General features: G+C 32.0%; 1 protein-coding gene across 6 annotated transcripts in view; it reads left to right on the plus strand.

Annotated features, from left to right (window-relative positions):
- The window catches only part of LOC149907196 (uncharacterized protein CG43867), a 245,344-nt gene that overhangs the window by 147,248 nt on the left and 85,053 nt on the right, over positions 1 to 13,043 (plus strand). Inside the window, exon 2 of one of the 6 annotated variants that reach the window (XM_090103575.1) lies at positions 10,296 to 10,613. The exons of the other annotated variants lie outside the window; for them this stretch is intronic. Coding sequence (XP_089959701.1) covers positions 10,524 to 10,613 — 90 coding nt within the window. The 5' untranslated portion in view covers positions 10,296 to 10,523. The remainder of the gene's footprint in view (positions 1 to 10,295; positions 10,614 to 13,043) is intronic. 6 annotated transcript variants of the gene reach the window in all.

Raw genomic sequence — 13,043 nt, forward strand, 5'->3', positions numbered from 1 at the left:
TTTCTTTGAAAACGCGGGAGGAAGCCGCGGGCGGAACGCTAGTATCACATGTATCTGTTGTTAAGGTATCTTCTGAAATCTATTTATTACAACAACTCTTAGACTAAGCTTTGGCCACAGTGTACTTTAGATTCTCCGTTCCTTTTATATGAATAAATAATATTCCATCCCACTAAATAAGATACACAAAAAAAATATAGTCTGATTTATTTGTCGTGACATCGAAAGCTCGTTCAACATTCGTAAGAACCTTTCAGCTTTAAGTAAATATGTGATTTTGGAAATAGCAAGTGGGTTATATTTATTTTGACTCACTCGTTTGAGAATCAAAATCAAATACAGAACTAGTTTGAATATAAATTACAAAACTTGGAAATATATCTCTAGATAGAATATTGTGACCTATTTGAACGATATTTAAAGGTTAGTATAGGCTTTGTATTGATTATTGATTTACGTTGGTTCGTTATTTATATGAGATATTTGCATAAATTGCCATTTTATCGTATTACATAACAATATTTCATAAGTTTTGGATTGCAATAAACAAATAGTATAAACACTGTTTGTAGGTGGCTACTGTGATAACTTTTAAAAGATTTGAACGATTCCCTACAAATATAAATAAAACTTAAGAATTGGTCCTATAATATTTTTAAGAGTGTATTAATAAATTGTTTGTAATAAACAAGATTTGGGGTAGAATACTGAACCATGTGATAAAATAGTGGGAAGTATTATTTAAAAAATCTAATAATGTTTAAATAGTCCTGACTTAATATATTCTGGCATTCATTAAAAATAATATGTTAATACTAGCGGTCCGCCCCGGCTTCGCCCGTGGTACATATGAAAAATAGATGTTGGCCGATTCTCAGACTTACCCGATATGCACAGAAAATTTCACGAGAATCGGTCCACCCGTTTCGGAGGAGTATGCAGACTAACATTGTGACACGAGAATTTTATATATAAGAGATGTACTATAATATTATTCAGCTTAGTAATAGAATATAAGATTGCTTATATTCAATATTTTGTTGTACACACCATGTTTTTATAAACGCAAATTAAATTTATTCACAGAAGATTCATATCTTCAGGCAAAAGGGGTGTGTACAGAGACAGTCAGTTTACAAGGTAAATACAATTACCTCCTGGAGTATTCGCTGAATTTTTGCGCTGGAAATATTCATGCCTCGATTAATTTTTAGCTAACGAAGTCTCCTTTAAGTTTTTGTTTATTCCAGTTCCTGATTTTGTGTACATCAGACATCTGAAGGCAAGCGTGTTTAAGTTATAGTTATATAATAAGTCAAAGATATGGACGTCTAGAAACTTCTGCTTAGTTCTAGAACTTTTCAGAACTAATGCAATTGTTATAGAGTAATTTCGTATATAGAATGCGTCGCACAAATATCAATTAATATTTTCATTTATGTAGAGTATACTAGGTGACCCAACAAACATTGATATGTAAAGACACCTATAACACGTTAGTGGTATAAGAAATTGATGTTGTTCTCTGACCTACTGAATATGCCAGAAATCCATCGAAATTGGCCAACTCTGTAACACGAATATTTAATACAGATAGTTAACCAACTTCAGATGATATCGATTTATCTTCAATCCTGTTGGAGTTAATACACATCTGCGGCTTATTGTTGTTGATGAGACTGATGGCTGTCCCTTATCATAAGTCGTACTTAGTGTGGAACGCTCTAATAGCTCCCTCGATGTGTATACAGTGATGTATCACATGGTTTTGATAATAGAGCACATAGTTATTTTGTTTGATATAACATTATTAGTAGGATATGATTGGAAATAAAAATTTTACCGAATTTTAATAGATCTCAATAAAATAAATTATTATATCTTAGTCTTTCTACTGTCTTTTTTACTTCATGAGAACATCCTTAAATAAGAAAATGTCATGTATTTACATTAGAATGCTATAAAACTAAATAATAAATTCAACTCTGGTACATCGTACCACAATTAATCAATATAACTAATATATACTTTATATTATAAAGCTGAAGAGTGTGTTTGTTTGAACGCGCTATTCTCAGGAACTACTGGTCCGATTTGAAAAATTCTTTTGGTGTTAGATAGCCCATTTATCAAGGAAGGCTATATGCTATAATCATCACGCTAAGACCAACAGGAGCGGAACAAAGCGAGTGAAACCGCGAGGCACAGCTAGTTAGGTATATATTCAAAACTATTATCAAAATACATATATCTATTAAACTCAAACTCAAAACTCAAACATTCATTTATTCAATTAGACTACTATTTAGTAGCACTTTCGAATCGTCATTACATAGTATTTTTAACATTTACCACCGATTCGGAAAGCAGTATCTATGGAGAAGAATCGGCAAGAAACTCCATAGTTGCTCTTTTAAATAATGTCAATAAATTTACATAATATGTAACTTATATCTACCTAACTACATAATATGCCAAAGAACTGTCCTGTGGTGTTTACGCGACAACCCTCCATGGGTCTTTATCGTCCATATATTCCTGAATACTGTAGTACGCTCTCTGAACTAGTACATTTTTTATGTAAGTTTTAAATTTAGAACTACTAAACTCTTTAATATTGTGAGGAATTCTATTGTATAAGCGTATACCTTGACCCATAAATGAATTTTTAACTTTAGCTAATCGGAAAAATGGCATTTCAATTCTATTCTTGTTCCTTGTGCCATAATCGTGTCTATCTCCTACTCTTGTGTGTAAGTCAGAGCTTTTGTGTACATGCAAAATATTATTAAATATATACTGTGATGGTACAGTAAGGATACCAGTATTCTTAAAATGATCTCTTAGTGAGTCCCGAGCACGTAAATTATATATAGAGCGAATGGCTCTTTTCTGTAAGATAAATATAGTTTCTATATCTGCAGCCCTGCCCCACAGTAGAATTCCATAGGACATAATGCTATGAAAGTAGCTGAAATAAACCAATCTAGCCGTATCTTCATCGGTGAGATGCCTTATTTTTCGGACTGCATATGCAGCAGAACTGAGCTTACCTGCAGCGGTGTTGACATGGGCTCCCCACTGTAGTTTCTCGTCCAATGTTAACCCTAGAAATACAGTAGACTCAGTGGGATGCAATACCTCCCCGTTCAAGGTAATATCTCTGTTCAACTTTTTTACATTAGGAAGTAAAAATTCAACACAAGTGGTTTTTTTGGCATTTAATAATAAATTATTGGCAGTAAACCATTCAGATATGTGTAAAAGAGCACTGTTCACTTCGTCAACATTTGGGTCATGCCTATCCACATTAAAAATTAATGAGGTATCATCTGCAAACAGAACTATTTCACACCTATCCTGCAAATAATAGGGAAGATCATTGATATATACCAAGAACAAGAAGGGACCTAAAATTGACCCCTGTGGAACACCAATGTTAATTGACGCACCGCTAGAACGTTCTCCATTAACAACTACAGTCTGTATCCTATCATGCAGGTATGACGCTATGAGGTTCTGGGCTTTTCCTTTAATTCCATAGTGATTAAGTTTACGTAACAAAGTACAATGTTCAACGCAGTCAAATGCCTTGGAGAGGTCACAAAATATCCCTAGAGCATTTTTTGAGTTTTCCCATGCCTTATATATATGTGTTAGAAGTGCAACTCCAGCATCTGTGGTTGAGCGCCCCTTTGTGAAACCAAACTGTTTGGTGTGCAGTAAATTATTAGATGCAAAATGACTACTCAATTGGTTTAATATTAACTTCTCGAATACCTTACTTAATGTTGGTAAAATAGAGATAGGTCTATAATTGTTACAGTCTTCTTGATCGCCCTTCTTAAATAAAGGTATAACTATACTAAGCTTTAGTAAATTAGGAAATGTACCATAGTCACAACACTTATTAAATATGGAAGCTAAATTTTTCGCAATATTTTCTATTATATTATTAACTAAATTTACGGACATTCCCCAAAGATCACAAGTATTTTTAAGATTAAGCGTCTTAAAGGCAGCAACAATATCATTAGCAGTTACGTGTCGTAATTCAAATAATGTACTGCACTCCGCAACATGGTCCCTCAAAAAGGTCTCTGCAAGTGCTGAAGACGAATTTAAACTATTAATAGTAATAGTAGTAATAGTAGCAGGGACACTACTGAAGAATTCTTCAAAAGCAAGCGCAACATCAGCACTTTTGTCAATAACCCTGTCATTATTTACAAGTTTTATGGTATTACTTGATTTGCTTTTACCCATTTCACCATTAATAATTGACCAAACTGTTTTAACTTTATTATCAGAGTCGCGTATTTTTTCTTTGATATACAAACGCTTTGCAGTGAAACAAACTTTTTTAAAAATTTTTGAGTAATTTCTAACATAACTAAGAAAAGATGGGTCTTTATTATATTGCTTCATACCATATAATTCATAAAGAATGTTCCTGCACCTATGTATACTAGCTGTCGCCCATTTACTAAATGGTAAATCCTTGGTAATATTTAAAGATTTAACTTTAAATATTTTTTCAAATTCTTTATGTACTAAATTAAAAAGATTTTTAAACATTTCACAAGGACTATTAGGATAGGATTGATCATTTAGTACGGGCAGGTTTTTATTAATATTATTCCTAAATTTATTAATGCCTTTTTTAGTTATAGGCCTAACATTAATCCTTTTAAATGTAGGTATGCAATCCCATTCAAAAACTACTTTCTGGCCACAGTGATCCGAAGTCAATGTATTGAGAATATTTTTCTCTAAACAGATGCAGTCACAGTATATATTATCAATACAAGTTGCAGAAGTAGGTGTAATTCGTGTGGGTTCGTTAAAAAGTTTATATAGATTAAATGACTGAAACAAATTAACAATTCGTGTAGCCGTTTGTGTTTGTAAAAGTAAATCAATATTAAAATCACCACATACTATAACTTTTTTTTTACTCCTGCTTAGACGCTTTAATATTTCTTCCATGACTGTCTCAAACATATTATAGTCACTGGAAGGGGGTCTATAAACGCAAACAATAACATAACGCTCCAGCTCCACACAGGACAGTTCAATGGTCCGTTCAACAGAAAGACTAACAATGTCAGTTCGTTCTTTACATTTTACACTATCATGTACAAAAATAACAGAACCTCCGTGAATAGCCTGTGTCCTAAAGTATATACTTTTTAATTTGTAATTTTCAATATTTACTAACGACTGACATTGTTTAAGCCAATGTTCTGTTACACAAAATATTTTAATATTGTTATCATTCAGAAACAATTCTATTTCTAACAATTTGCTAGCCAAGCCTTGAATATTTTGATGCACAATGGAAAAAGACTGCTTAGCTGTTGTCTTATATACTAGTTTAAATCTAGCTTAGGGCTAGATTGTCTGTCTACACTTAATCTAGGTTGATGTATAAAATTACTACTACATAAAATTATAGTAGATTGATGGTCTGATACCGAACATGTACCAGACTGGTTAATATTATTTGCTATTAACATAGCAAGTTCACGCTTATATCTATATGGCAGATACACTGTATTCTTTGTCAAAGTAAAAGATTTAATACATGAGTTAATGTCAAAGTAAATAAATGCATCACGATGATGATTTGTTAGGTTATACAATTTTAAATTCATATTATGAATTAATCTATTTTGTTCTTGTGTTAAACCAGGTAGGTATGGCAAGGTACACAACATAAATTTACATTTAGTCTTACTACTAATATCTAACATTTTTTTAAATCCTACATCAATATCCTTATTATTTATATTTAAACTGTCCCCATATAATATAATTACAATATTATTCTTATTAAAGCTGAAATGATCCAATGATTTGATTATATATTTAAATGAACTGTTAGGCGTACAAACATTAGTAACTTTAAGCCCTAAGTTGTTGAGCATAGCGCCAAATCCCTGACCAATATTATCTGACAACACGATTATTTCCTGCTTTGAAAGGTATTTAGTATTACTGGTTGGAATTGTGGTAGTGGGTTTAACAATATGTATGTCTGTGTAGTCAGGCTTATGGGGCGACGGTTGCTCATTGTCACTGTTTGAACACTGACATACATATTTATTAGTCAGCGACTCAAAACGCTCCATATTCTCATTGCTCAACTTAATAAGATAATCTGCCTCTTGTATATGCTCGTTAATTTGCATTTGGGCAGAAGAGTATTTCTGGTTCACATCAGTTAACATTTGACTTAAGGAGTCTATCTTCTCCTTAAGTTCAGTTGTTTCTACATCATATAACATTTTATAGTATTCTAGATCCCTATCATATTTATCTAACTCCTGAACAAGGTTTATGTTGTCTTTCTTTAGTTGAACTATCTTTTTTAAAGAACTCTTTCTAACAATAGATTGCGTACGCTTGATGAACTTACTTATTCTAAGATATTTTTTTAACTTCTTATGCGAAGAGAAATTGATTTTTTAAAGTTTATAGAGCCACTTAACTGTCCACATTCAATTAATTCATCTTGAAGACTACTTGGTGTGCTGCATTGCCGCTTGGTATTGTCCTCTTGCACTTCCATTAAGCTACATTCCAACTCAGCGATACGGCTAAGAGCTTTCTCATGGTCACTAGAGCACTGCTGGAAGCTGTCCACAACGTCTTGTAGGGCTTTGCACTTGTCTTCACTATAAATGTATTTCATGTGTAGTTCAGCCAGCTCGGCCTTAAGAAGAGAGTTCTTTTTTATAATTTCTTGAATCTCTAATTCACTATCATCCCGCTCTTGTATGAGTTTCTCACATAAAGATTGTGAAGCTTTTAAATCATGGAGTGTAGCTTTTAATTTATTCTCCATGTCCTTAGCTACTGCCTTGCGGGTCAGCATGTTGTAGTTACTTTTAAGTTGCTGAAACAGATGAAAGGAGATGTATGAGATAATTATTCCTGAATACTATTATGATAGAACTGAATGTTGATATTAAGTGATTAACGGTATGATGTAGAAAAGAGTAAAGAATAATATTGTCTGAGGCGATAAGTTTTGTCTTCTAAATTGCTTCCAACTTGTCAAGCAAAGTGAGACGGTAACTTTTATGCCAATGTATTTATTGTGACGAAGCTCATTAAATATGAGCGGTGTTAGTATTACAAATGAATGTAGGTGTCGTTTATAATTAAATATGAAATTATAAAACTAGTACTCCCCTGGTTTATTGGAGAAGATGTTTGAATTCGGATAACCGTTGACACGTTGACCTCCGCGTTATACAAAACGTTGCGTAGATCACATAGAAGGTGTGTTTCAAAATTATTTTCACTTTTTTATCAATAAAATAGTTAATAATTACTAATATTTACTATTTTAGCACTAATTAATTAATTTTAAGTAATTTTAAAATTTAAAATCTAACAGCTGATGTTAACTCCGCTGTTGACACCTGTCAAGTCAATTATTTATTATTATACCGTAATGCGTAGCGTACGACGTTAGTTAAGGTTAAATACATAAATATAACTCTAAATGAAGCATCCATTCAGTATTCACAAATCAAGGTATCCTACTACTATAATATTCCCTATAATGTGGTCTATGTCCATTTAGACACGCTTCTGGCTCAATTTGATCTGTAGCGTGCTGTAGCGGTGGATTTGTCACGTTTCACTTTAAACTGTTGACCACAATCGAGATGCAACCTGCCTTTTAGTATTTGATAATGATTGTATCGTCATGATGATTATAACTGTACTAGCTGTGCTCCGCGGTTTTATCCTCCTTGCTCCCCTTCTGTTAGTCTTAGCGAGATGATATTATATAGCTTTATAGCCTTACTCGATAAATAGGCTATCTAACATTGATAGAATTTTTAAAATCAGACCAGTAGTTCCCGAGATGAGCGCGTTCAAACAATCAAACAAACTCTTCAGCTTTATAAAATTAGTTTAGATTACAGGTATTGAATATATAAGTATGTTATGAATTTGAAATGATATGAAAGTTGTATGATAATTTAATCGTTTTATAAATATAAAAATGTAGTTTAACCTAATAACTTACATTACTGTACCAAATTAATCTAAGAAATAAATTGTACTACATATATAAAAGACGGAGGCATAATAATATTATTACAGTTTTATACGCTTTTTAAATAAAAAATGCCTTCGTAGCTTTCAAAAATATTTCAGATCAAGCAAAGAGAAAAAAAGCGAACAAAATTAAAAACAGCTTTTATATTTTTTTAAAACCTATCTATGTGCGTGTATTTTATTCACTTTTAATATTTTTTTTATTAAATAAACACTAACATTAAAGGATATAAACTAGCGATATAATCGCACGAGATATAGCTTGGCTCTAGCTAATTGCGAATGCAAATGAGCCGGGGGTTTAAGGTAAGCTTAAATTATGCTGCCTTTCTTGCGATACCTTAACGTTGATTGCATTCAATGTTCTATTCAGTAAGAACTAGGTTACTTGCAACTTTTATTACATAGAAGCACTAGGTTATAAGCTTGTGAAAGGGTTAAATGTAAAGTTAATGAATTAATAAGAGAGAGAGAGAGCTGTGGAGTATGTTATAGGATTTTTTTTCATTTTCTTAATGAAAAAGTTTTTTAGTTTTCTACTTAAATTGATGTGCTTTGTGCTTATATAAATTAATCTAGTGGCATTTTCAGTATATTATATATTTTTATTTTTGAAGAAACTACTTCTTTTGGGGAATGAAAATTAAGTCAATATATTTTACTTATTTATTTTATGAAATTATGGTTTATGAATAACTAGGATATCTTAAATTCATGAGTAATTAATATAAAATTTTATAATACTACTAGCGGTCCGCCCCGGCTTCGCCCGTGGTACATATTTACGTTTTCTCTACATAAAAACCATCCTCGTACTTCAAGGAATATAATAAAAAAAGAATTATCGAAATCGGTTCAGCCGTTCTCGAGTTATGCGCTTACCAACACATTTTGCGATTCATTTTTATATATAAGATAGCTGTATGAAATTAAATAGAAATAAGTATCCAAAAAATATAGTATCCGTATTTATATCATGAATTTGATTCACAAGTATTATTTATTTATTTAGAAACTGAAAGCTTCATAATATTGATGTTGCTAACTCCAGAACTTTCCTCTTAACGTCGAGGCGCATCAATCTCTGTCTATCAATTATGAGATTAACTCTCTCCGGGATGTTGGAATTTATAATCGAGTTTGTAACTTAAAATTGTAACGCTTTATAAATAGAAAGATTATTTATCTATATAATTTATTATAAATTATTATTAATTATAGGCAAATAAAATACAAGCACATTTAATTAATAATTCTACAATTACATGTAAGCTTACTTACAGGTCAACTGGTTATGTAAGAGCAATATTAAAAAAAAATCGTTACTAAGAAATTGAAATGGCATTGAATAATCACATAAAATATTGTTGAGTTTGTTGCACCAAAACAGTTCTAATAAAAGCATCATTTGCTTAGGCATTTAAAACGCAACATTGAATAATATTAATTTTAAAACTTGCTTTTGAAAATCATAATACAATAACATTTTTAAAACAATACTTCAATACATAAACTTCCATTTCCTTTTCTCTACGTACATACTATTCGTTCGGAAATGCATTATATTTTCTTTCAAACAGATACATTGAAAGTTCTTCTACAAGATTGTTGACTTTGACGTTCGTAAATTTTATATTTCTATAGAGATTCACAAAGAAAACTCGCTACATTGTAATAAGTTGTCTTGACGGGTGATATTTATCACTTTCAATATTGTATTGTGTTTGTTCAATACGCTTTGTCAATTTTAAATGCAATTTGATATTATAATTTAATACAAAGTAGACAAAATGAAGTGTTAGCTTAAAAATTTGGTCTGACAACTGAGGCTATTTTTATAAATTAAATACGTACATATAATTCATTCTAAAATGAATCTCTGGTAGTAAAAAAATTTGTTGTCTGTAAAGTCGGTTTACTGACGATAGTTGAACGTGACAACGTCCGATTGTGCTTCTTTGTCGCTCGTTCGCGCTCTCGCTTGCACTTCAAGCCAAGGAACGCCTCAGAGCGAGGTAACGCCGCATGAGTCATGTTTTTTCGTGCGTGCAGCCGGCTCTATCGAATTATAAGACGTTGTCACGTCAAAAACGTCCACTATATTGAACGATTTCGGTACTTGTAATGCAACTCTGAACACCACGATAAGTGATAACATTTAAACATTTACATGTGATATTGAGACCTATATGTAACGTATTAAAATTTTCCAGTCATAGAAAAACATCTAGTCATTAATTGCTCATTGAATCATGTAGAAACTTAAGTGTAATAGTGATTAGTGGCGATCTGTGTACAACAATGTGAACAAAAATGTGTGCATACTGGTACTGAAAAAAGGTGCGGTCTCTATTCGTCGAATTTGACAATTCCTGAATTTGAATTTGGAATGCAGCTAGTGTGCTGGCACATACATATACACGGTGGGGTGCGGCTCACCTATGACGAACAACAATAACGGAATGAACGGGAGTGCGGGAGGGCTGCCCTCCGCAGCCGACATGGACTCCCTCGAAGAAATGCTACGTAAGGTAAGGAATGTCGCTAAACATTGTATGCAAATTGTAACTGAAATGTGGAAGTACTTTGTAATATGTTAATTTTAATGAATTGTTACTACTAAAAAATAATAGCTGTGAATTTGAGTTTTCAGATAGTAAAATATCAGACAAAATTATTTTGTATGTAATCTACCAATGGAAAAGGAGCAGATGCATTTCATATCTGTCTTACTGATAATTATTTTCAGAGATGTTTGTTCATATACGTACCATGAGGAAGAGTTTCTTATCATTTGGAAAAGGCACTATTTCCAAATGTCTACCGAAGAACCAAGTCATCGTTTCTTATAACGTCCAAGAACTAACATCGTTATAAGTCTATATTTACGAAGCAGTCATTCTTTCATATCTATTTCCTGATTTCTAAATAACAATACGGCGTCATATATCAAAATAACAAATGAACGTCGCAGCCGGTCACTATCCATCATTTGTCTCACGCGCGAGGTAAAGTGACGTGTCATTTACGGCGAATTAATTAAACTGCATTTACCTATTCATTACGCGGAGTGGCCCTATTCGCGTTAAAGAGACCGCACGTATGTGGAGCTTATATTCAGAACGTTCGTGTATGCTTTCAGAACGTTTCTGGCGCGCTTATTGAAGAATGGAATTGTAATTATACAAAAAGTAATAAATTCTACTGTAACAAAATACTCTAATAGTCTGATAGGGCTATGATAATTCCGGTTGTAAAGCTATAAAAATAATTAATAAAACATCACGATCGCTTGTTACTTTAACTAAAAGCGATCGTGATATTTTATTAATTACAACAATCTTTTATAGTTTTATCAGTTCACATATTTTTCATTAGTGCATGAAAATATTAAACACCGTATTAAAAAGTAAAAAATCCCCATTAATATTAATTATTATAATTGACTTTTACTTTACTTAAAAACGAATCAAATCCAATTTTCCAACATCACAATTTTTACAATCCTCACATTAAACATGCATTTCAACGCTCCACATTATGACGTCATAAATTCAAAATGGCGGACTGAGCTGGGTAATTAACAAACACACACTTGGCCATTCTTGACATGGTTAATGAGCGTGAACTCTGGCCATTTAACTGGCTTGCACTTAGTCTAATATATCTACGCCCCGCGGCGCTACTTGCGGAGATGCATCGCTTGCTAGTTCATTTAATTAAATCTTAATTTATTATAAGAGTATGTATAAGGCTGGCTTTTATAGAAAATAGGGCGTCAACTTTTTATACACTTTAATAGCTGATTTATGTCTCTAGAAATATTTTGAAGGTGCTGATAGCTCTACTAAACTGTGAATAGTAAAATGTGTCTTGCTTAAATGAATAACAGTGACTTCAAATTTTTAAAAGTAATGACGAAGCTTTTCATGTGCGAACGGCAAGCCTGAATCAGACAATACATAGTACATAGTACAATAGTTTTCTCTCATATCCATCCAAATTTATAGATTAAGTTCTTCTATTTGAGTCTTATAATGACGATATGGTGCTATTTACAGAAATAACCTTTGAGTTTTTTATTAAACTTTTCACAGACATTTCAATATAACTACTACAGGGGAATAGTAACATTTTTATACAAAAACAATTCAGGAATGATCCATCTATCGGGCTTTGAAATAAAACGTCAAGCGCGTGCCTGCTCCAGGGCATATTTTGCACGAGACCGTGTCGTCAAGCTGTCTGCATTCGTTGTGTTGTTTTTTAATAGCTTTTGTTGTTTTTACTCACCTAGCAGAACTCCAGTTTTAATATTACAATGGATAATGCATTTTTCAGTGGAATATGACTTTTTAATTATATGGTTTAAATATATTGAAAGTGGCATTTTCTTTTGTTTGGTTAATATTAAGGTGATATTAACAAAACAATAGAGCGTTAAAATTAACCCGGAATACCTACTTTTGGTGGCAATTTAAGTATCATTCAGGCAGAGATAGGTACTAGTAAAGAACATCGATCAATCTTGATTGGTTAAAAAGATGTCAAAATAATGCTTAACTCATAACATTGAAATCAGCCTAAAAAATTATTTTATCTAATAAACAGATGAGGGTATATTATAAATATTTAAATCCCGGATCTTAGACATTTCTGAAATTAAAATAATATTATATTTAAATATTATGGCAAAAGTAAATTACACTCCAAATAAGTTACATCAGCTGTGTCGGTCTTTTTGTCTACTCTATCCCATTCATAATGCTAATTAATGCTGTCTCTATCGCACAAAGCTTTTAGCTAATGAGCAATCTTTAATTTAGACTTTTTGTATCACGGAAATATAAAAATACAAGGACAAAGGGAATATAGATTTTAATCAACGTGATTTCATGTAAATGCAACGTTTTCAATTCTCTTTTTTATCATCGGATATCAGAATAATACAGTTCTAGATT

The sequence above is a fragment of the Colias eurytheme genome, chromosome 7 (assembly GCF_061535395.1).
Source record: "Colias eurytheme isolate Ceu_HAF_F1 chromosome 7, ilColEury1 Martin Lab GWU primary, whole genome shotgun sequence".
Classification (NCBI taxonomy): domain Eukaryota; kingdom Metazoa; phylum Arthropoda; class Insecta; order Lepidoptera; family Pieridae; genus Colias; species Colias eurytheme.